Below are 26,022 nucleotides of genomic sequence, written 5' to 3'. Positions count from 1 at the left end.
TCCTCACACTGCTGGTGGGTTCCATTTTGTCATAGGGTGCTGGCCGATTACGGGCTTCCCATTGCTGCTGCCAGGCCCGTAATCTGCCATGGGCCCCTGTACCGCCTCCTCATGCTGCTGCCAGTTCCAGAGTGTCTCATGGGTCCCTGTACGGCCTCCTATTGCTGCTGTCTCCATCGCCACACTGTGCCATGTGCCACTTTCAGGTCTCCTCACACTGCTGGTGGGTTCCATTTTGTCATAGGGTGCTGGCAGATTACGGGTCTCCCATTGCTGCTGCCAGGCCCGTAATCTGCCATGGGCCCCCGTACCGCCTCCTCATGCTGCTGCCAGGTCCAGAGTGTCTCATGGGTCCCTGTACGGCCTCCTATTGCTGCTGTCTCCATCGCCACACTGTGCCATGTGCCACTTTCAGGTCTCCTCACACTGCTGGTGGGTTCCATTTTGTCATAGGGTGCTGGCAGATTACGGGCCTCCCATTGCTGCTGCCAGGCCCGTAATCTGCCATGGGCCCCCGTACCGCCTCCTCATGCTGCTGCCAGGTCCAGAGTGTCTCATGGGTCCCTGTACGGCCTCCCATTGCTGCTGTCTCCATCGCAACACTGTGCCATGTGCCACTTTCAGGTCTCCTCACACTGCTGGTGGGTTCCATTTTGTCATAGGGTGCTGGCAGATTACGGGCCTCCCATTGCTGCTGCCAGGCCCGTAATCTGCCATGGGCCCCTGTACCGCCTCCTCATGCTGCTGCCAGGTCCACAGTGTCTCATGGGTCCCTGTACGGCCTCCCATTGCTGCTGTCTCCATCGCCACACTCTGCCATGTGCCACTTTCAGGTCTCCTCACACTGCTGGTGGGTTCCATTTTGTCATAGGGTGCTGGCAGATTACGGGCCTCCCATTGCTGCTGCCAGGCCCGTAATCTGCCATGGGCCCCCGTACCGCCTCCTCATGCTGCTGCCAGGCCCGTAATCTGTCATGGGTCCCTGTACGGCCTCCCATTGCTGCTGTCTCCATCGCCACACTCTGCCATGTGCCACTTTCAGGTCTCCTCACACTGCTGGTGGGTTCCATCTTGTCATAGGGTGCTGGCAGATTACGGGCCTCCCATTGCTGCTGCCAGGCCCGTAATCTGCCATGGGCCCCTGTACCGCCTCCTCATGCTGCTGCCAGGTCCAGAGTGTCTCATGGGTCCCTGTACGGACTCCCATTGCTGCTGTCTCCATCGCCACACTCTGCCATGTGCCACTTTCAGGTCTCCTCACACTGCTGGTGGGTTCCATTTTGTCATAGGGTGCTGGCAGATTACGGGCCTCCCATTGCTGCTGCCAGGCCCGTAATCTGCCATGGGCCCCCGTACCGCCTCCTCATGCTGCTGCCAGGTCCAGAGTGTCTCATGGGTCCCTGTACGGCCTCCCATTGCTGCTGTCTCCATCGCCACACTCTGCCATGTGCCACTTTCAGGTCTCCTCACACTGCTGGTGGGTTCCATTTTGTCATAGGGTGCTGGCAGATTACGGGCCTCCCATTGCTGCTGCCAGGCCCGTAATCTGCCATGGGCCCCTGTACCGCCTCCTCATGCTGCTGCCAGGTCCAGAGTGTCTCATGGGTCCCTGTACGGCCTCCCATTGCTGCTGTCTCCATCGCCACACTCTGCCATGTGCCACTTTCAGGTCTCCTCACACTGCTGGTGGGTTCCATTTTGTCATAGGGTGCTGGCAGATTACGGGCCTCCCATTGCTGCTGCCAGGTCCGTAATCTGCCATGGGCCCCCGTACCGCCTCCTCATGCTGCTGCCAGGTCCAGAGTGTCTCATGGGTCCCTGTACGGCCTCCTATTGCTGCTGTCTCCATCGCCACACTGTGCCATGTGCCACTTTCAGGTCTCCTCACACTGCTGGTGGGTTCCATTTTGTCATAGGGTGCTGGCAGATTACGGGCCTCCCATTGCTGCTGCCAGGCCCGTAATCTGTCATGGGCCCCTGTACCGCCTCCTCATGCTGCTGCCAGGTCCAGAGTGTCTCATGGGTCCCTGTACGGCCTCCCATTGCTGCTGTCTCCATCGCCACACTCTGCCATGTGCCACTTTCAGGTCTCCTCACACTGCTGGTGGGTTCCATTTTGTCATAGGGTGCTGGCAGATTACGGGCCTCCCATTGCTGCTGCCAGGCCCGTAATCTGCCATGGGCCCCTGTACCGCCTCCTCATGCTGCTGCCAGGCCCGTAATCTGTCATGGGTCCCTGTACGGCCTCCCATTGCTGCTGTCTCCATCGCCACACTCTGCCATGTGCCACTTTCAGGTCTCCTCACACTGCTGGTGGGTTCCATTTTGTCATAGGGTGCTGGCAGATTACGGGCCTCCCATTGCTGCTGCCAGGCCCGTAATCTGCCATGGGCCCCCGTACCGCCTCCTCATGCTGCTGCCAGGCCCGTAATCTGTCATGGGTCCCTGTACGGCCTCCCATTGCTGCTGTCTCCATCGCCACACTCTGCCATGTGCCACTTTCAGGTCTCCTCACACTGCTGGTGGGTTCCATTTTGTCATAGGGTGCTGGCAGATTACGGGCCTCCCATTGCTGCTGCCAGGCCCGTAATCTGCCATGGGCCCCTGTACCGCCTCCTCATGCTGCTGCCAGGTCCAGAGTGTCTCATGGGTCCCTGTACGGCCTCCCATTGCTGCTGTCTCCATCGCCACACTCTGCCATGTGCCACTTTCAGGTCTCCTCACACTGCTGGTGGGTTCCATTTTGTCATAGGGTGCTGGCAGATTACGGGCCTCCCATTGCTGCTGCCAGGCCCGTAATCTGCCATGGGCCCCCGTACCGCCTCCTCATGCTGCTGCCAGGTCCAGAGTGTCTCATGGGTCCCTGTACGGCCTCCCATTGCTGCTGTCTCCATCGCCACACTCTGCCATGTGCCACTTTCAGGTCTCCTCACACTGCTGGTGGGTTCCATTTTGTCATAGGGTGCTGGCAGATTACGGGCCTCCCATTGCTGCTGCCAGGCCCGTAATCTGCCATGGGCCCCTGTACCGCCTCCTCATGCTGCTGCCAGGTCCAGAGTGTCTCATGGGTCCCTGTACGGCCTCCCATTGCTGCTGTCTCCATCGCCACACTCTGCCATGTGCCACTTTCAGGTCTCCTCACACTGCTGGTGGGTTCCATTTTGTCATAGGGTGCTGGCAGATTACGGGCCTCCCATTGCTGCTGCCAGGTCCGTAATCTGCCATGGGCCCCCGTACCGCCTCCTCATGCTGCTGCCAGGTCCAGAGTGTCTCATGGGTCCCTGTACGGCCTCCTATTGCTGCTGTCTCCATCGCCACACTCTGCCATGTGCCACTTTCAGGTCTCCTCACACTGCTGGTGGGTTCCATTTTGTCATAGGGTGCTGGCAGATTACGGGCCTCCCATTGCTGCTGCCAGGCCCTTAATCTGTCATGGGCCCCTGTACTGCCTCCTCATGCTGCTGCCAGGTCCAGAGTGTGTCATGGGTCCCTGTACGGCCTCCCATTGCTGCTGTCTCCATCGCCACACTCTGCCATGTGCCACTTTCAGGTCTCCTCACACTGCTGGTGGGTTCCATTTTGTCATAGGGTGCTGGCAGATTACGGGCCTCCCATTGCTGCTGCCAGGTCCGTAATCTGCCATGGGCCCCCGTACCGCCTCCTCATGCTGCTGCCAGGTCCAGAGTGTCTCATGGGTCCCTGTACGGCCTCCTATTGCTGCTGTCTCCATCGCCACACTCTGCCATGTGCCACTTTCAGGTCTCCTCACACTGCTGGTGGGTTCCATTTTGTCATAGGGTGCTGGCAGATTACGGGCCTCCCATTGCTGCTGCCAGGCCCGTAATCTGTCATGGGCCCCTGTACCGCCTCCTCATGCTGCTGCCAGGCCCGTAATCTGTCATGGGTCCCTGTACGGCCTCCCATTGCTGCTGTCTCCATCGCCACACTCTGCCATGTGCCACTTTCAGGTCTCCTCACACTGCTGGTGGGTTCCATTTTGTCATAGGGTGCTGGCAGATTACGGGCCTCCCATTGCTGCTGCCAGGCCCGTAATCTGCCATGGGCCCCTGTACCGCCTCCTCATGCTGCTGCCAGGCCCGTAATCTGTCATGGGTCCCTGTACGGCCTCCCATTGCTGCTGTCTCCATCGCCACACTCTGCCATGTGCCACTTTCAGGTCTCCTCACACTGCTGGTGGGTTCCATTTTGTCATAGGGTGCTGGCAGATTACGGGCCTCCCATTGCTGCTGCCAGGCCCGTAATCTGTCATGGGCCCCTGTACCGCCTCCTCATGCTGCTGCCAGGTCCAGAGTGTGTCATGGGTCCCTGTACGGCCTCCCATTGCTGCTGTCTCCATCGCCACACTCTGCCATGTGCCACTTTCAGGTCTCCTCACACTGCTGGTGGGTTCCATTTTGTCATAGGGTGCTGGCAGATTACGGGCCTCCCATTGCTGCTGCCAGGTCCGTAATCTGCCATGGGCCCCCGTACCGCCTCCTCATGCTGCTGCCAGGTCCAGAGTGTCTCATGGGTCCCTGTACGGCCTCCTATTGCTGCTGTCTCCATCGCCACACTCTGCCATGTGCCACTTTCAGGTCTCCTCACACTGCTGGTGGGTTCCATTTTGTCATAGGGTGCTGGCAGATTACGGGCCTCCCATTGCTGCTGCCAGGCCCGTAATCTGTCATGGGCCCCTGTACCGCCTCCTCATGCTGCTGCCAGGCCCGTAATCTGTCATGGGTCCCTGTACGGCCTCCCATTGCTGCTGTCTCCATCGCCACACTCTGCCATGTGCCACTTTCAGGTCTCCTCACACTGCTGGTGGGTTCCATTTTGTCATAGGGTGCTGGCAGATTACGGGCCTCCCATTGCTGCTGCCAGGCCCGTAATCTGCCATGGGCCCCTGTACCGCCTCCTCATGCTGCTGCCAGGCCCGTAATCTGTCATGGGTCCCTGTACGGCCTCCCATTGCTGCTGTCTCCATCGCCACACTCTGCCATGTGCCACTTTCAGGTCTCCTCACACTGCTGGTGGGTTCCATTTTGTCATAGGGTGCTGGCAGATTACGGGCCTCCCATTGCTGCTGCCAGGCCCGTAATCTGCCATGGGCCCCTGTACCGCCTCCTCATGCTGCTGCCAGGCCCGTAATCTGTCATGGGTCCCTGTACGGCCTCCCATTGCTGCTGTCTCCATCGCCACACTCTGCCATGTGCCACTTTCAGGTCTCCTCACACTGCTGGTGGGTTCCATTTTGTCATAGGGTGCTGGCAGATTACGGGCCTCCCATTGCTGCTGCCAGGCCCGTAATCTGCCATGGGCCCCTGTACCGCCTCCTCATGCTGCTGCCAGGCCCGTAATCTGTCATGGGTCCCTGTACGGCCTCCCATTGCTGCTGTCTCCATCGCCACACTCTGCCATGTGCCACTTTCAGGTCTCCTCACACTGCTGGTGGGTTCCATTTTGTCATAGGGTGCTGGCAGATTACGGGCCTCCCATTGCTGCTGCCAGGCCCGTAATCTGTCATGGGCCCCTGTACCGCCTCCTCATGCTGCTGCCAGGTCCAGAGTGTGTCATGGGTCCCTGTACGGCCTCCCATTGCTGCTGTCTCCATCGCCACACTCTGCCATGTGCCACTTTCAGGTCTCCTCACACTGCTGGTGGGTTCCATTTTGTCATAGGGTGCTGGCAGATTACGGGCCTCCCATTGCTGCTGCCAGGCCCGTAATCTGTCATGGGCCCCTGTACCGCCTCCTCATGCTGCTGCCAGGTCCAGAGTGTGTCATGGGTCCCTGTACGGCCTCCCATTGCTGCTGTCTCCATCGCCACACTCTGCCATGTGCCACTTTCAGGTCTCCTCACACTGCTGGTAAGTTCCATTTTGTCATAGGGTGCTGTATGGCCTCCCATTGCTGCTGCCTCCACCGCCACACTGTGGCTCCACACTCTGGTTTTGGCCCCGTGACTGCCCAAATGAGTGAAGTGTGCGGTGATTCTAAGATCGACGGCACTCATCTGCATGTCATACTGACTGACAGTATTATTTCTCTTCCCCAGCAGACTCCAAGGGCATTTAAATTAAAGGTACAGTGTTCTGCACTAATATAAAGGCTCTCTGAAGCCTAGAAACACCCTTTTTATAAGTTAAATTTGCAGCGAATATATTCGACTCGAATCAAATTTATTCCTCGAATTCGCCGAATCAGCCGAATCGAATTTTTGAATACTTGGCTCATCTCTAGTTGTAGTAATCAGTCCGCCCATTCTCCTCTGGCCTCTGATATCAACAAGGCATTTTCCTTCACACAACTGCCACTCACTGGATAGTTCCTCTTTTTTGGACCATTCTCTGTAAACCCTAAAGATGGTTGTGCGTGAAAATCCCAGTAAACCAGCAGGTTTTGAAATACTCAGACCAGCTTTTTTGGCACTATGACGGAAGCGTAGGCAGGACAGAACACACAAAGAAGATGGTCAACACACAAAGCTTTATTGAACTATGGAAGGCACTCAATCGGGGCAGCTCTTGGCACTCCGCAACATGCGGTTTGTAGGGACACTCACGGTAAGTGGGCTCACGGGGATTCAACGGGACATTGACTATGGGGTCTGACCTCAGCACAGCTCCCACACAGCTTTCTAGGGACATCAGGTTCACGGGGACTCAGCGGGACCTTGACTAGGGGTCTGACCTCAGCACAACTCCCACCCAGCTTTCTAGGGACATCAGGCTCATGGGGATTCAACGGGACCTTGACTAGGGGGTCTGCCCTCAGCACAGCTCCCACCGAGCTTTCTAGGGACATCAGGCTCACGGGGATTCAACGGGTAGCGGTGGCTCAAGCACTCGGGGGGCAGTCCAGGTAGCTATACTCTGGGCATGCAATGGGGCGGTTCAAATAAGGGTAGTCTGAGTGCGCAATAGGGGCAGCTCATGACACGGGTGGTCTGAGCACACAATAGGGGCAGTTCATGACAAGGGTGGTCTGAGCGCACAATAGGGACAGTTCACAACAAGGGTGGTCTGAACGCACAATAGGGACAGTTCATGACAAGGGTGGTCTGAGCACACAATAGGAGCAGTTCAGGACAAGGGTGGTCTGAGCGCACAATAGGGACATTTCACGACAAGGGTGGTCTGAACGCACAATAGGGCAGTTCATGACAAGGGTGGTCTGAGCGCACAATAGGGACAGTTCATGACAAGGGTGGTCTGAGCGCACAATAGGGACAGTTCATGACAAGGGTGGTCTGAGCGCACAATAGGGGCAGTTCAGGACAAGGGTGGTCTGAGCGCACAATAGGGACAGTTCACGACAAGGGTGGTCTGAGCGCACAATAGGAACAGTTCATGACAAGGGTGGTCTGAGCGCACAATAGGGGCAGTTCATGGCTTCTAGGGACACTCAAGATAGGCGTCTCATAGATGCTCAGCAGCAGGCGGCTTCCAGGGGGGGTAGCGGACTTGTGGACGCTCAGCAGCAGGCGGCTTCCAGGGAGGTAGGCGACTTGCGGATGCTCAGCAGCAGGCGGCTTCCAGGGAGGTAGGCGACTTGCGGACGCTCAGCAGCAGGCGGCTTCCAGGGAGGTAGGCGAGTTACGGACGCTCAGCAGCAGGCAGCTTCCAGGGAGGTAGGTGGCTTGCGGGCGCTCAGCAGCAGGTGGCTTCCAAGGAGGTAGGTGACTTGCGGACACTCACGGCTCTGGCAGGTAGGTCCTGGCTCACAGCAGGCGACAGGAACAAAAGGGAGGGGGTGAACCTCCTCAGCACACAGCAGAGCGGATAACCCGGGCCCTAGAGTATTAGGTAGGGTATCATGGGGCCCACAGCAAAGCAGTCTAGCACACAGAACAGCGGGTAAACTGGGCCCCAGAGTATGAGGGGGATGGCAGCGGATACTCCCACCCTGGGGTATTTAGCAGAGGGCAGCGGGGACTCCCAACCCTGGGGTATTGCAGAGTGGCAGCGGATAATAGTCTTGACCTTTGGGGGGTCTCCTGCAGAGTGCTCAACGGGGATGGCTGCCCCCACCCAGGCCTCCCAGCGGCTTGTGGCTCCAGCAGCGGCACAGGAGGAAGAGAGAGACCGGCCTGATCCTGCGCTGTTTTTTTGAAGCCATGCAGGACGCTTCCGGGTTGCCCCGGCAATGGCTGGCCCAGCGCCCTGACTCGGGCAGCGCTCTCGTGAGTGCAACCTTTGTCACTGGTGGACGCAGAGCGTGGGAGACTGTGCCCGCGCTGCGCTCACCGGGGGCGCGCAGAGACCTCCCGGCGGCCCCTCTCCTCATCCTGCTTCAAGGCTGTGTGCAGAATGAGAGGATGTGGCGAGGGGGAAGGGAGGGGGGAGCGATCAGGGACAGCGGGACACACGTGGACAGGCACCAACAAGCATACCACATTCAAAGTCACTTAAATCCCCTTTTTTACCCATTCTGATGCACGGTTTGAACTTCAGCCAGTTGTCGTCACCACATCTACATGCCTAAATGCATTTAGTTACTGTCATGTTATTGGCTGATTAGCGATTTGTGTTACCAAGCAATTAAACAGGTGTACCTAATAAAGTGGCCGGTGAGTGTATATGTAGAATGAACTTATTTTATGAAGGTAATTATCTGTAAAAGCTCCCAAAAGCCCAGAGACTGGCCCTGGGTACCCTCTAAATGTGATATTAGAAACCCCAGACTCAGAGCTGTCATTCAAGTGACACTCTATAGTATTTCCCTTTTCACCTCTAGCGAAGCTACATAACGTTTACGTAGGGAGAGTCAGGGGGCTGGATCAGCACAGACAGTTATTATTATTTTACAGGATTTAGATAGCACCAACAGTTTGTGCAGCGCTTTAGAAAATGAAGATACACATTACAGTTACAATAATTGGACTCTTCCAGAATAGGAGAGGGCTATGATGTGCAGGAAAAGGGGCTCTGCTAGGGAAAATACTCTTCTGAAGTTCAGTTTGCTAGCAAGTTCATAGGCACATTGCATGTCAATAAAAATTTGTGTATGGAAAAGAAAAGTGCTGCAAGGAAGAATTTTAAAAATTAGATTTTTGTGCTTTTACCTTCCATTTTTAATTGGTGATGAGGTCTTTTTAAAGCCCCTCTGGTGCTATTTATCCATTTGAGCTCCAGAAGGTTTTACCCCCTTAATGACCAGGGCATTTTTTTTCTTATTCAGCACTCTGCTACTTTTACCACTTGCCCTCCAGAGGATTTACCCCCCTTCCTGACCAGGCCATTTTTTGTGATACGGCACTGCATTACTTTAACTGACAATTGCACGGTCATGCAATGCTGTACATAAATGACATTTATGTAATTTTTTTCCCTATAAATAGAGCTTTCTTTTGGTGGTATTTGATCACCTCCACATTTTTTATTTTTTGCGCTATAAACCAAGAAAAGACTGACAATTTTGAAAAAAAAAAAATTTTTTACTTTTTGTTTAAAAACATATCCAGTAAAAAATGTCTTCATAAATGTAGGCCAAAATGTATTCTGCTACATGTCTTTGCTAAAAAAAAAAACCCAATACATGTAAATTAATTGGTTTACGTGAAATTTATAGCATCTACAAATGGCGGTATATACTGGAATTTTTTTTTTTTTACTAGTAATGGCGGCGATCAGCAACTTATTGCTGGACTGCGGTGGGCATTCTGACACTGGGGGGGGAACTGACTAACTGCCACTGACATCCCCAGTGACACTAATACAGTGTTTAGTGCTAATAAAAATCACTGTCACTGTACTAATGACACTGGACAGCAAGGGGTTAACATGTGGAGCAATCAAAGGGTTAACTGTATGCTGGGAGTGTTTTACATAGTGTTCTGTGTGTGTTTACTATGCAAACATGCTACTTTGTATTGCTCTGCTGTGCTGACAGGGATGAGATCTGTGTTGTTTACACACAGACCTCTCCCCTGTCAGCTCCGTCGATGAGAATTGGCATCCGGGACCCGGTGATTGACATGCCAAGGAGCCAATAGCGGCGCAGGTAGGGAGCCCGCGCTCTCTACCCAGGATTGCAAATCACGCATACACTGTGTATATATATATACTGTATATATATATATTGCACATCGCTGCTGCCCTGTAACAGTACTTCTGGTATAGGGTGGTCGAGTAGCGGTTAACTGGCAATTGCGCGGTCATGCAATACTGTACACAAATTTAATATTTATCATTTTATTCACACAAATAGAGCATTCTTTTGGTGGCATTTGAGCATCACTGGGTTTTTTATTTTTTGTGATATATATAAAAAAAAAGACTGACATTTTTGAAAAAAAAAACAATATTTTCTACTTTCTGTCATAAAACATCCACTGAAATATAATTTTGTTATAAATTTAGGCCAAAATATGTTCTGCTACATGTCTTTGCATTTACAAACTATGGTATATACAGTATATTTAATGCTGATGTACTGACGGTCTCTCTCATTTCTTGAGGCACTCTAAAATCACCCCTTTTTGGAAAGCAGATGGTCTGAGGCTTTTAGTAAGAGGCATGGCACGTTTTTGTCACAATTTTTTTGAAAATGATAAAACAATTGTTTTTTTACATACTGTCACCAGTGCAGTACATCGTCAGCATATGGCTGATGTGGTGGTGATCAGTGACACTGACTGGTGACAGTATTTTAAAAAAATAATATTTTTTCTAATTCCATTTTTTTACTTTTTTTGTACATTTTATAAAAATGTTTTACTATTTGTTTTTTTTACAAACTTTCACCAGAGTGTCGGAATATGAGAATACTATACCCAAGCTGTTGCTATGATCAATTTATGATCATTTTAACATTTGTTTGTGTCATTTTTAACAGAAGTATTATATGTTACAATAAAATTTTGTATTTTTATTAATTAATAGTCTGGATGCCTGTAAAATCCAAATCCACAGATTTATTCTCTATACATCTTTATAAACTGCTCAACTGCATAATTGCATTAAAAACAGTGTACAGTCACTTTTCTCTAAAATAATCTGTGGCTTCATTTCCTTAACCCCTTGGCACCACCACTTCCCGGCCCTTTAAGGGTTTCAGAAGCCAGGAGGCGGGCGGGGTTTTAGGGTCATGTGACCGCCGTGATTCGCCGTCACATGATCGGGAAAGGTCTCGATCGCAAGAGGACCTTTCCATGAGTACCAGATACGTGTGCTGGGAGCTCTCAGCACATATATTTTTCTTAATTGCACGCAAATTTGCAGCCACTCAGCGTCAAGACCCAGACGCGGGGAGGCTGCACATTTGCCTGTGGCCAGCGCTAAGAGGTTAAATTAAATTTAAAGCAGAAGTCCAGGCAATTGTTTTTGTTTACCATGAAGTGGGGCTGTGCCCATACTTCATAGGTTATCAGCTCGTTTTGGTCTAGGGGTTCAGAGAGCTGAGATATACTCACCTAATCCTCCGATCCTCCCACTGCAAGACCAGTTCCTCCGGCTTCTGCCCGCATTTGGTCCAGAGCTCAAGCACATCCAGCAGTGGACTGTTCCTGACATCAATATGGATGTGAAAACCTTTAGGAACAATCCACTGCTGGACAGGGGCGGACTGACAACTTATGGGGCCCCCGGGCAATAGGGGATCATGGGGCCCCTGTGTCCTTGCCCACACTCAAAAAAGCCTATAAAAAAAAAAAGATACCAGTGGCATTTCATGGGGCCCCCTACTGACCATGGGCCCTCAGGCAGTGCCCGAGTACTCGAATGGTCAGTCCGCCCCTGCTGATGGATGTGGTTGAGCGCTGTTTTGTGGAGGATCAAAGGATTGGGTGACTATAGGTTCTGTGTTCACTCCTAGAGAAAACAAGCAGTTAACCCATGCAGTGCAGGCACAGCCCCACTGCATGGTAAGCCTAGCAAAAAAGAAAAATTGGCTCGAAGTTCTGCTTTAAAAGACTGACGGCTGCAAGGAATAAATACATGTCACATTCAGCCCAAAAACCACCAATTTGATATGTCTAGTCATCACAATCTTAAGAACCTCCTTAACTTTTCTTGTACAGTTATTTCTTCTTGGCATGTACCTCTGGTTCAGTTTCACATAGAACAGTTTCCATGGTGGCAACTAAAAAACAAAGAGACGCTTATCTTGTAACGTCAGAAGGCCCCGTGGTTATACATGTTTACAGCTATTGTGTCTCCTCATCTATTATGCATGTGCTGAAATAGTGATGTGGGGGAGATGTGGAAAAGACAACAAGAATGGTTTGATCAGCTGTTTTTCATCATTTTCCGGGTTAACTTCATGGTTTTGGAATTAGCAAATAAACTTTCCCTATGATTACAACATCCATGCTTAACTATCAGTCATGTATGCCTGACACAGCAATAGCAGAGATAATAGTTCTGTGAGCATGACATACATTTCATGTGTTGGAGCACTGCCTCTCGTAGCTTTAGGCTCCATGTACACGGGACATTTCTGAACGATGGAAACGGACTGCTGGAAAACGTAGGTTAAAAAACATCTGTTTAGCCGCGTTTGCATACAGCGTTTATGAGTATTTGCGTTTAGAAGCGTTTTTTAAAGATAACCTTAGGAGACCTTCCAAAATGCCCAGAATGCAGTAACAAATTAACTATTTCAGACACTTTGAGAGAAATAGAGAGAGCAGAATCAGAGAGAGCAGTTTTTGTTGAGATTAGCTGTCTTTTTTTTTTTTGTGGTGTTTGGATGTGTTCCAGCTCATTTCTGTGCAGAGATTATTGCAGCAGTGTCTAACATATTTTCTTTCCTGTGAAACCTCAAAGTATGGTGTACCAGGTCCATTTGAGTACCAGGAAAATGCTTTGCATGCATTTTTCATGATGAAAAAAAGGCTCTGGGCAGCATCTGGAAATGGAAGAGCTAAAAAAAAAATTCCAAATGCAAATGCTTATAAACGCGGTTAGCTGCGTTTACAAACATTTGAAACGCTGATAAAATCTACTCCTGAACACAAGTTTGGTGCGTTCAAAAAAAACAACTGTAAACTCAACTGCATGTAAACGATTGTAAACAACATAGTGTACATGGACACAGGAAAACATTAGGGTGAGTTCAGGGGCTGCTGAAAAAAAAAAATAGCAGAAAAGCTCCTAAACGTGAGTTTATCTGCTGCAGTGTACATGGAGCCTTACATGTATCTGTAGCTGCAGGAGGTTAGGACCCTCATTAAAACGGAGCTAAGCTCTCCCAATCAACATTAACTGTATTTAATCCTTAGAAAATACCGTAAAGCTTCCCAGTGCCACATCTTAAAAAATTCAAGAAAAAGGTTGCTGGACAAAAATTGTACAGCTAAATTAGCGGATTTTATGGGCGCAGTGAGAGACATCACTATCATATACAAATGCTACTGTATAATTGTTTGTGACTATATTGTCTGTTTTTTCTACATTCTATATATATAGTAGTACTGCTTTCCCTTATACAGAAGTTATGGTCCTGAGGAAGCCATATGTATAGGCGAAACGCGTTGACCATTTTCTGACCTCCTGCCCTACTTTTGGAATCAGTATTCATGCTATAGGTGATATGTGTCACATGCAAGGGATAGGCGATGTACTCATTTTTTATTCCCCCTTGTTGTGTTTGGAGGTTATGTATGTATTGTTTGTTTTATAAATCTTTTTGTGACTATTTTATGTCAATAAACTGTGATATTTGTATATGATAGTGTGGTCTCTCACTGTGCCCATAAATCTGCTAGTTTGGCCATACAATTTTTGTCCAGTAATCTTTTTCTTGTTTTTAATTCTTGTGCTTCTGGCATTAGTAAATAGATAGAAAGGTATATTATATTTACTCATTTTAAACTATTTTTTGCAATTCTTTAGTTTCTTTTTGGATTCTGGCCTAAGTCAAAATGATGGCATACACTGCAGGAGTCTTCAGGAAGGAAGGAGGGGCTTTCTCAGCTAAGCACACCCTCCTGCCTGCATGCTTGAGCAAATGGCAGATGGATTCCAGACAGTAAATGCTACATGAATAATCTGCTCTTACTCAAGAATGGCTGTCACTTCAAACACTAGGGGGATGTTTTTCAAAGTAATTTGGGCAACACAATTGTCAGGACCGGGAGCTGAACCCACAACCTCTGCTGTGTCTTCCAGTAGCATTTCTTGCTGAGCCACCCAAGATGCTGGACAGCATCCTCTCTGATCCTTTGGACAATTCTGCCTTGTGCTTTGTTTCTGGTGAATCTTGAACTCCTTGCTCCTCCCATGAACTTCCTATTTAAAGTGGAGCTCCACCCAGAAGGGGAAATTCCACTTTAAAGCTTAATCCCCCGCTCCCCATTAAGGACTGGCACCTTTGGGGAGCAGGGAGGGGGGGTACCCGAATTTGACAGGTACTCGCTCCCACTTCTGCTGCAATTGCCTAGGCGATCGGAAGCCTCCCTTCCTTCCTCCCTGTAGTCTTCTGGGACACTTGACAGGTCCCAGAAGACTATGGGGCCATTCACAAAGTGCATCGCTTCTTGCGTATGTGCAGTGGGCATCCGACTGTGCAACCACAAGCTGTCACAGCCAGATGCCCATACTGAAGGTGCCGGCGCAGGGGACACAGGATGGCCAGTGAACCCAGCTGGTGTGAGGACACCATGGTATCGAGGGACAGATGAGTGTTTGTTTGTTAAAAGTCAGTAGCTACAGTTTTTCTAATGGCTGACCTTTTCTTTTTTTATTTTGACTGGACCTCCGCTTTAAGCTATGCCTTCGCACTTCATGTTTGCCAAATTATGCCTCTTGTCTCTCCTGCTGCTATCTGTATCTTCACTACTAGTTACTACCAACCTTGGCTTGTTCCTCGACTACGCTTCCATTTGATCATAGTCTGCAACCGTTGGTTACCGACCTTTGGCTTGTTCCTTGACTACGCTTGTGCTTGATCCCAACCTGCTATGGGGTCCCTCCTAACAGACCTAAAGGTTCTGGTATGCATTGGGGGAGGTGGCCCACACTGTGTTTTTGTTTTAAATGACAGTCCTGCTGCAGGAGGTTCTATATGTTGTACAGATGTGCAACTTTGCAGGTAAGTTTAAGGGGACCCCCCAGACATGATATTTAAGGGAACTTTTCTTTTTTTTTTCTTTATTTTAAGCAATGAAATATGACTGCCCCTTTATAAACTATACTTTTTGATTTTTTTTTTTCACTGATTCATGTCCCTCAGGGTAGTACCCGAGTCCACATATCCCTTTTATGGCCAATAAGTTGCATATAAGCCTTCAAAATGGGCACTTTTGAATTTACCAGTACGAGTCCCATAGACTTGCATTAAGTTTGAAGTTTGCAGTCGAACTTTCGTTAGGTTGGAATGTTTGACCGGGAACTGAACAGGAATCCTCCCAATTGGGCACAGACCAGCCAGGCCATATTCCACCCTTAGTGACAGACGCTGTCGACACACTGGAACTGCTCTGCTCTGCATTACTGTTCTACACTGTGAGTTTTCCCAATCGGGTGTCCTCTTGCTTGGGCTATGACTTAAATTCAAGTTCTGTTAGCTGCAGTTGTGTGTTCATTTCTGCTGCACCACGCTGCACCCACCAATACCTTGTGCTGAACCAGGTGCGCACTGACCATTTGGAAACTCGGGCACTGCCCGAGGGCCCGGGGTCAGTAGGGGCCCCATGAGATGCCCCTGGTACCTTTTTCATAGATTTTTTTGAGTTTGGGAAAGGACATAGGGGCCCCATGATCCCCTATTGCCCAGGGGCCCCATGAGTTGTCAGTCCGCCCCTGTGCTGAACAACAAAGATTACCAGCTATGTTGCCCCATATGTCTGTTTGATGACTGTTCAGGAGACTTTAGTCCTAACATGAAATTTTATAATAAAAAAAAATTCTTGGAAACAACAGAATGTGATCGCTAAACAGTTGGACAGCAGGAAATCTTGATGTAAGCAGGAGGATAGATGTTCCTTGGCATTCCTTGATATGGGCATGTTCTTTGCTCGTTTTGGGTACTGTGAATTGGTCCTCCTAGCAGGATGCAGGAGGAATGATTTAATTTCTGGATTTTAACATGTTGACAAATGCTTGTGCCAGATGGCCAAGAAATTTGAACTGGCAGAATGGCTGCACTCAGAAGAGCTCAGAGTCGAGAAGAAAGAAAAAAGGTGAAAAGTGTCATCTTCACCAATTTCCCTGCATGTAAAGAAAGTGCCCCTCTTCTTTAATATTTAGGAATTTTACTTGAAAGAGCTTATTTACAAATACTGGGTACGTGTCTAAAAACTGGAAAGAAGGTTTTTGTTCTTCATAGCAGCAAAGCAGCAACTTTTGTTTTTTTAACCCACACAAAAAATAATAAATGGAAATGGATTGACTCTTGTAGCCAATATAGGCATTTGTTCTTCCTCTTTTAAAACATTAAAACCAGGGGTGGACTGACCATTTGAGCACTCAGACACTGCCCGAGGGCCCGGGGTCAGTAGGGGGCCCCATGAGATGCCCCTGGTACCTTTCATTGGCTTTTTCATAGGCATTTTTGGGTGTGGGGGCGAGCACACAGGGGCCCCATGATCCCTTATTGCCCGAGGGCCCCATGAGTTGTCAGTCCGCCCCTGATTAGAACCCAACATTTGCACCAAACAATACCAGGTTTTGGGTATCATGACACTTCACATGGAAAGTCAAGACAACTGTGCTTTTCTGGAAACAAAAATCATTACCAGATCCGGACAAGACATTCAAATATGCTGGATGAAGGCCGGTTGTTGGGAAACGATCCAATCATTGAACGATCACATAAACAGCAAGTATCTTTCATCATGTTGGAGCGTGGCTCTGAAGGCTGTATGGATGTTATCTGCTCTCACCATGAAGAAAGACAGATAAGAGCATGAACATGAATTTAGTTCATCTGTATTTGTGTAATTTTGGGGTCACAAAATGAGCTTTTTTAGACAGTTTGCAGCACATGCATAATCTTTACAGACGAAAATGATTACAATCAGTTATCTATTGTGTATGGTATCCTTACAGGCTTGAAGTTTAGGAAAATTTTACAATGGAAAGAGATTAAAACACAATCTGAATGATTTGGGCATTGTCACATGACAGGTTCTCTTTGTCACAGCACACAGCAGATAATATCAGAAGACCAAGGAAAGTCCGCTGGGTTGGAATATTCTGCTCAATTCAAAAATATACTTGGTTTGAAATGCCTGATTATGTGACAAGATGTTGAATCTTTTAAATGGTTAAGGCCCACGTGCAGTCTCCTCAAAACCTATACAAATCTGCACACAAGTAAGCACAAATGTTGCCGATTACAGCACTGTAAGTATGAGTAGACGTGTGATTCGTTTCGTTACTAATCGAAATTCGGACAAAATTTCCGTCATTCGGAAATTTTTCAAATCACAATAGTAACAAATTTCAACGAATCCAAAATAAATGATAATGAAACAAATTATTTGAATTTGAAATGGAAACATACTGCAATAAATAGAGTAACATATAAAACAGAAATAAGATCATGATGCCTACTTAGGCTGCTTTATAGAAAAAAATAGAATTTCTATTCTTCTCCATTCTATCCTATAAAAAGGATAGGATAGAAAATAACAGAATGGAGAATAGAATAAAACAGAATAAAATAGAACTGAATAAAAGAATAGAATAAAAAATAAAGGAATAGAATAAAATAGAATAGAAAAGATTAGAATAAAACAAAATAAAATTGAGTAAAACAGAATAGAAAATATAAGAATAGAATATAAAATAAAATAATAGAATAGAAATTAAAAAAATAGAATAGAATTGAATTGAATAAATTAAAATAGAAGGAACATAGACGTTTTCAAAAATGTGGATTTCAAATCGATTTGAAAATAACGAATATACGAAACGAATTCTGAAAACGAATCATTCTAAAATAATGAATATGATGAAACAAAATGAATCACTTAATGAATGAATCTAGCTATGAGACAACATAGGGTGTGTCACACAGAGTGCAGCAGTCTTTAGCTGCAGCCACCTTCCACGAATAGGAGGTTTCTGCTGGGGCTGAAGAAATTTTATAAAAAGAATACACAGTAAAGCTAGACCTATACATAGAGGTTTCCACACCCATGCTAAGCAGTTTGGATGCAGGAATTTCCCACACCAGCTATTGTGTATATGATGCTGAATACCTGAACAGTGACTGCATCTGACTGGATGCAGTCGCTGTTAGGGTGACAATTTTCCTCCTGGCTCCTTCAATTTTTCATTCAAAGTTTCGTTGAGTTCAATGGTGCTGACTGGGCCACCCAAAATGTGCAGATTCAGTAGGGATTTGCTAAAATTTGAGCCATGTATAGCAGGCATACGACATACCACTCTAGCCCTTTTTAGCCTACCTGGCTGGATTTGTATTTGAAGCAACTATTCAGCTTTAACAGGTTGTATCTGGAAAGAGATTTAAATTAAAAATAGAAAACATCCAACCAGGCTAAATCTCACTCCGTGCTGAGATGAGCGATTGCTAAGCGGTGGTAAAACTTCCATTTACCTTTTTCGGATGATGAAAAATAAACCTGATGCCATAATGATTAATGAAAGGCTCATTAGCTTTCTATTAGATAAAATGACTAACATTTAATCTGATATGGACACCTAGTTTGAAAAACAAATCTTTCATAATCCACTTCATAATGCTTTATCTTCTTAATTAGCGATTTTTAAAATCTGGTTCCTGCAGTTGTAACACTTAACCCTGGAGATAGACCGACTATGACCTTAGGGTTGCCCTATCACAAGATTTAGGTATGCCTCTATTTTACAAGTGTACACGTTAGAACATTTGCCAATAAGTTATTCTGTCTTAAACTAAAATATTGGTGGCAATATTGAAGGACTGTTGCTGCAAAGGAATTATTCAGACGTACGCTCTTGTTTGTAAGCATCTTTCAATCACTTCCTGTCTTCATGCACACCCTCCCATGAGGTGCACATAACTGCTTTTGTAGTCACAAGGGTTAAGTTCACATTAGGAATCACACAGGACTGTGTGTTCCTGTGTGATTTACATCCATTCATTTTGTATGGCAGGGGTATTGAATTAAAATTCACGGAGGTCCGGTAATTACAATTTTCATCCAGCAGAGGTCCGAGTCTCATGTTTGTGCTATGACTCAGATCCTTCATATCACAGCCCCAACCCCTTTACATTACAGTTTCCCCTTTACATCAATGTCTTCAGTTCCCCCCTTTACATCATAGCAGTCTTCACATCATAGTCCCCCTTTACTCCACAGCACCCCCTTTTACATTGCAGAACCACCTATTTACATCACAGCACCCCCCTTTAAATGAATGTGCCCCCCTTACATCACAGCACCCCCCTTTAAAACACAGCCCTCCTTTAGACTACAGTACCTTATTTACATCACAGCACCCCCCTTTACATCACAGCCCCTCCTTTACTTCAATATCCTCTGTCCCCCCTTCACATCACAGTCCCCCGCCTTACATCATAGACCTCCCTCTTTTACATCAGTGTTCTCAGCCCCTCCTCACATCACAGTCCCCCTCCCCTTCACATCAGTGTCCTCTGTCACCCCTTCACATCACAGCCGCCCTTCTTTGCACTCCAGTCTCCTTCACAGCCCTCCCTTACTAGAATCTCAGCCCCCCTCACAGCCCCCTTCCTTGCACCCCAGTCCCCCCCCCCTTGTATCCCAATCCCCTTCACAGAACCCCCTTACTTGCACCCAGGTCCCCTTGACAGCTTCCCTTTCCGGCACCCTATTCCCGTTTACAGCCCCCCTCCCTTACTTGCATCCCAGTCACTTTTACAGCCCACCTTTCTTGCACCCCAGTCCCCTTTACAGCCCCCTTTATTTGCATCCCAGTCCCCTTCACAGCCCCTTTCCTTGTATTCCAGTCAGCCCAGTCCCCTTTAAAATCCCTTTAATTACTTGCACCCAAATCTCCTTCACAGCCCCCCTTACTTGCACCCCAGTCCTCTTCACAGGTTTTAGCCCACTGTTGGCTGAAAATGGGTCACAGGAGTGCAGAACCAAGTATACTCCTGTGACCCACACGAGAAGAAGGACCAAATGAGGTTTGGCCCTACTTCTCCTTAAAAGTTTTGTGTTTTTTCAAATGGAACAATCCATTTCCTTTTAGGGCTCATGTACACAGGGCATTTGGAAAACTCTTCTGAACAATGGACTGCTGGAAAATGTAGGTTAAAAGATGTCAGTTTAGCCGAGTTTGCATACCGCGTTTATGTGTGATTTGTTTAGAAGCGTTTTTAACCTCAGGAGACTTCCCAAATGCCCAGAATGCACTGCAAAATAGTAAAAAATTAAATATTTCAGACATTTTGAGAGGAATAGAGAGAGCAGAAGCAGAGAGAGCCGTATGTGTTGAGATGACCTGTCTTTTCTGGTTGTATTCACTATGGATCCCATCATGAGCATAATGCAGCACATTATACCATTTTTTCCTTCACGCAAAACCTGGAACTAACTGCGCTGGTGTACCGGGTCCATTTGAATACATGGAAAATGCTTTGTATGCATTTCTGATGATGAAAAAAGGCTCTGGACAGCATCTGGATATGGAACAGTTAAAAAACGCTTCTAAACGCAAACGGTTACAAACGCAGTTAACCACGTTCACAAGCATTTACATGCGTTTGCAAGCATTTGGTGTTTGAAACGCTGGTAAAATCTACTTCTGATCGCAAGTTTGGTGCATTCAAAAAAACGTAAACTCAACTGCCTGTAAACAACTGTAAACTCAAGTGCCTGTAAACAACTGTAAACTCAAGTGCCTGTAAACGACTGTGCACATGGAAAACATTAGGGAGAGTTCAGGGGCTGCTAAAAAAAAAACGCTGAACAGCTCCTGAGCGTCAGTTTAGGAGCTGCAGTGTACATGAACCCTTATCCAGCTTTTTGGACCTTGTTTGTAGAAAAAGTTTCAGCATGTTGACAAAAATCTTAGAGGTAAAACAAAAACAAAGAAAAAACAAAAAACCCCAAATCTATAACGAAGAGGAAATTTATAATGGAGAGTTGATAGAAGAATGAGATAAAACTTTCTACTGATATTCATGCTTGGCTCAGAAATCTAGTTATATGGCAATCTTCAGCCTAGTTATAAAGTTTCCTCACCTTCATCTGCACCTGAGATGTATGCCGCTGGCAATATGACCCAATCACCTACAATCTTTTTTTTTCCTTTTGATTTTTCATTAGATGTTCACAGTGACAAAGACATTTTGCTCAGGGGATGTCTTTCACCTTGAGATGTTTCCGAAAATTCTATGAATCATACAGTCGAACTCTTCTGCTTGTATTAGTTTTAATTTAATTCTTGTGTCAAATATTTTTCTACTTATCCAGTTCCCACACTGTATAAAAGCATTCTAATGTAAGTAGGTTACTCGTGACCTCACTATTCTAGGGGAAGCCATACAGAGACAATTAAAGCTAGGGATGCAATAGATCTGAGGATCAGCTGTGACAGCTGGTCAGGTGGGGGTTAATGGGTGACCGCATCCAACATCTGTAAAGCGCACAGTACCATTACAAATCACTTGGTTTTCAGCAACACAGACCATTAGTTGGCTGCTACAAAGCCACCAGTGTGGCATAGTCCTTAAACCGCAAGAATAATGGAAACATTCAGGTCTCATACACATGGGCATTGTTTCAAATCAGTTGTAATTGCTAACGTGAAGAGCATCAGCATTATGAAAGGTTTTACCCAGCTTTGAGCTGCTTTCCAAACTCCATTTTTTTAGCTTTGGATGGAAAAGGGTTAGACTTTTTGTTTTTTTTCTGATCTGTGACTGCATTGGTAAAAATGTCCTTCGCTTTATGCAACTTGAAAGTACTATAGCAGGAATAGGCAGTGATCAGAGATCTCTCGGACAGAAACACACCACCAATGAAAACACCTCTTATTGGGGGACCCTACAACCTTGTTTACTTTTATGCTCCCTTTGGAGATTTTCCTTCTGTTATGTTGTTTGTGTTATTACCAAGAAAGGAATAGTGAAAAATCTCCCCAACATTGATAGAAGCTGTTATAAAGTCTCTTTTAATTCAGAAGTTTAAAGTCACATTTCAACTTTTGCAATAATTCAATCAATGAATCCACATTATTAACTCCTTCCTGCCGCCTTCTAGCCCTTTAACCACTTCAAGTTCAGACACTTTCACCCCCTTCCTGTCCAGGCCAATTTTCGGCTTTCAGTGCTATCACACTTTGAATGACAATTGCGCGGTCATGCAACACTGTACCCATGTGAATTTTTTGGCATTTTTTTTTAGAAAGATAAAACTTTATTTTGGTGGTATTTATTCACCACTGGGATTTTTATTTTTTTGCTATATAAATGAAAAAGGCCAAACATTTAAAAAAAATTTTGCAAATACATAGTCTTTCTTCAAAAATCTTGGCCAAAACTTATTCAGCTATCTTTTTAGTAAAAAAAACAAAAATAAAATTAGTTCATATCCACCAATTATAATTTTTCAAATTTTTTTTTACATTTTTATTTTATTTTTTATATTATTTATGTTTGTACCATAGTGACACTGTACTACTTGGGGGGATGAAGATTTTTTTTTCTTTTTTTTACACTGATTGCTTTTATACCCATAAAGGCTGTAAAATCAATAATTTCTCCTTCTCTATGCAGCCATTGAGAAATACTGTGTGAGCTGTGATTGGTCACAGCTTGTCACATGGTACAAGGCTGTTGTGAATAGCCCTGTACCATGTGATCTCTGTGATCATTTACAAGTAGTAAGCAATGATGTCAGGAAGTGACATCTTGTTTACTACTATTAATGTGATCACTGATTGGCCAATCAGTGATCACATGAATTGGGACCTCACACAGGTCTCGTGCAGCGATCGGTGTCCTCCGGACACAGTGGGCACCAGGTCATGGTGCTGCTCGCTCCCAGGGAGCGCGCAAAGAGAGTGAATGCGGGGGCCGTTTTTGGCACTGCTCCCGTCTGGCTGTTTATGTACATGGGCCAGACGGGAAGTGGTTAATAGGATCTAAATGCCGGGAGGCAGTGGTGGGCATTCCGATCATGTGACTGCTGTGATTGGCAGTTACACACTCGGAAAGCTCCCGATCACAAATATGCATCAGAAGCTTTCCAGTACTGGAGCCGTTTCTGTGCTGGGAGCGCTTAGGGAGCACAGTAAAGCATACATGCGGACGCTCGGCGTTAAAGCACACCCATTGAGAGGTGGCATATATGTATATGGCCAGCGGGAAGTGGTTAAAATATAAATGTGCATTTATTGAATGTTTGAATTGAAGCCTGCATAGTATTGCAACCAAGATCAGCACGTCATAGGTGCAATGCACAGGCTCCTCCAGACTCTTCCCCCAGCCCCATATGGAGTTATGGACCTTCTGTTATGGGGCTGGAGGAGGCCCAAGCCCCCCCCTCTTATACTTACCTGGGCTTGATCCAGCGATATGAATGAGAGCAGAGGCTCTCTCCGTTCTCTCTCTCCTCATTGGCTGAGACACAGTAGCGGAAGCCATTGGCTCCTACTGTTGTCAATTGCAGTCACTGCAGAGGGAGCAGGGGGTGGGGGGTGTGAAGCTGAGTCATGCTTCACAAAGCAGCCCGGGAGCAAGCACACACAAGTGCCCCCATAGCACGTGGCTTGCAATGGGGGCACATGTGAGGGGGAGGGGCCAGGAGCAACAGCGGGGGGCCCGAGAAAAGGAGGATCAGAGCTGCTCTGTGCAAAATTAATGCACAGAACAGGTAAGTACAACATGTTTGTTATTTTCAAAAAATAAAAAGCTTGCCTTTAGAATCACTTTAAGTCCCCTATCAATGATTTTGCTGAGTCTCTTCAGCAAAATTTCCCTTTACTCCCTGGCCTCAAGGCACAACAGGATTTAGGAGGAAATCCTTTCAAAGGGAGGCAGAATCCTTGTCACCAGAGCAGATGTCACCATAGATAGAATTCCTCTCACTTCCTTTTCCTGTGACAACTGTTAAATTTTGGATTTCTTGAGATAATGATCACCAGGACAGATATAGAGGGCTGAATCTATCCAGTGGAGACAAAGAGATAAAGCTGTTCACTTTACAAGGGAAGTTACGCTGTGCAAGGCAATTTTCCCCAGAACTTAGTGAATGTGGTGATATTTCACTTTGCAAAGAATACTCAGTCATGTGCAAAAAAAAAAAATTGCATTTTTGTTTGCACATGATTGAATGATGGAAGTCAGCGGAGCTTTCATTTAATCACTAAGCTTGGGGGAAATTCCACCACAAAGTGCAACTTCCTTTACAAAGCAAAGTGGGGGATTAAGACTGGAGAGGGAAAAATCTAATGCAACTCTGCATAGAAACTAATCATCTTCCAGGTTTTATTGTCAAAGCTTAATTGAACAAGCTGGAGTTAGAAGCTGATTGGCTACCGTGCACATCTGCAACAGATTTGGAGTGCTCCGGTGTTAGTAAATCTTTTCCAAATAGTCTATTTGCCTTTTTTTTTTTTACTTAACCCCAAAGACAGCTAAAAAAAACAAAACGCTTGATTGTAATATAAGCATTTTCTCACATCCAAAACGAAAAAAAATATTTTACCTTTACATACACTTAAAATGAAAATTAAAGAGGTAGTAAACCGCCTGAAAAAAATAAAAAAATAATGGGCCCCCTGCAGGTGTAGGTCATAAAGTACTAGTATGGACCACATACTAGTGCATTACGACAGACTTGACTGTACACGGAACACTCCAGTGCCACACTGTCACGGCTCCCCGCCATCGTCACCCGGTCTTCCTTCCGGGTTCACGGGCTCCGTCAGTATGAAGCCGTGATGACGTCACTCTTGTGCGTGTTGGCTGCAGCACACAGCTCTGAACGTCCGGCATGCTGTGTCGTCCCTTGAGAGCGCATGCCCCGGTGACATCACTGGCTGCATGCTGTATGAAAATCTCCTAAACGGTTCAAGTTTAGGAGATATTCATTATACCTATAGGCAAGTCTCATTATGGGCTTACCTGTAGGTACAACTTACAAAGTGGACTTTACTCCCACCTGAAATAAAGCATTTTTAAATGTTATATAATGAACATCAACTAAGAAGTGAAATTTTTGCATAGTTTGAAAACAAGAGGCAATAATGTGCAGGGAACAATTCTTTAAAGCCTGCTGGGACCATCCATGGCAATCAGGTACAGCTTAGAATTATTGTTGCAGGCTGTTGGTAGGTAATGCAACACGGAATTCATCTAGACAGCTCAAGTTGTCGGGTATTACTTACCAAAGTAGCAGGCCTCTTTCTTGATGGAATAATACACCGGGAGGTGCACCTGAGTAACAAAAGTCTTGGCTGTGCTTATCCTTTGTTTGGAGTCGGTGAGATCGAGATCCATATAGTTATTGAGGAAGATGGGAATCCTCTCCTGGGAAGGCATCGCAGTGTTTACAGGTCTTCAGTGACTAGGCCACTGACTTGTTGCATTGGTAACAGGGAATGCCAGGATCTGCCCCTTAGCTGAGTCTGCGCTGCAGCCATGAATAATGAATGCAGCTCACAACCCATCATTACGATTCCATCAAAAGCTATTGAAACTATTTATTACAAGACCTCCTTAACTTCTGGTCACATAAACATTACTAAACCCTGACATGTGTTGGTTTTTTCCCCAGCATGATTGTCCAGAATTACACTTTCACTCAGCAAATTTTAATTTCCTTTATTAGATTCATGAAGCCTTTTTTCTGCTGAAAGGAACATGCACAGGCTTTGGGTATAAATGTTTCATCTCTCTGACTTTAATATTTAAGTCCTGGTTCTTTAGCTTGGATTGTTTCCCTGAACAAAGTTAAGATGAGAATCTTGAAGCTTAATTCCTGTACATACAGTACTTCAAGGAGGTATTCCCCAGATCTAATCTAACAACCAATGCTTAGGCTTTGCATATCTTAACTACAATATCGATACATTTACATTTCAAAAATAAGTTATATTTAATTTCTGTGTAAATGGAAACTGTTAATTCAATTGGTAAA

At 46.5% G+C, this 26,022-nt stretch overlaps 1 protein-coding gene across 2 annotated transcripts in view; it reads right to left on the bottom strand.

Annotated features, from left to right (window-relative positions):
* Positions 1-25,484, bottom strand: part of CUNH10orf90 (chromosome unknown C10orf90 homolog) — a 226,362-nt gene extending 200,878 nt beyond the window's left edge. For both annotated transcript variants that reach the window (XM_089669589.1, XM_089669599.1), the window contains exon 1: positions 25,271-25,484. In XM_089669589.1, the coding sequence (XP_089525715.1) occupies positions 25,271-25,424 (154 nt within the window). In that variant the 5' untranslated portion in view covers positions 25,425-25,484. The remainder of the gene's footprint in view (positions 1-25,270) is intronic.
* Between the last annotated feature and the right edge of the window lie 538 nt (positions 25,485-26,022).

This window comes from Staurois parvus, unplaced genomic scaffold (assembly GCF_062004578.1).
Source record: "Staurois parvus isolate SC_StPar_1 unplaced genomic scaffold, SC_StPar_1.0 ptg000009l, whole genome shotgun sequence".
In the NCBI taxonomy this organism is placed as follows: Eukaryota; Metazoa; Chordata; class Amphibia; order Anura; family Ranidae; genus Staurois; species Staurois parvus.
The sequence above is the reverse complement of the archived record's forward strand: the minus strand, read 5'-3'. Positions and strand labels throughout refer to the sequence as shown.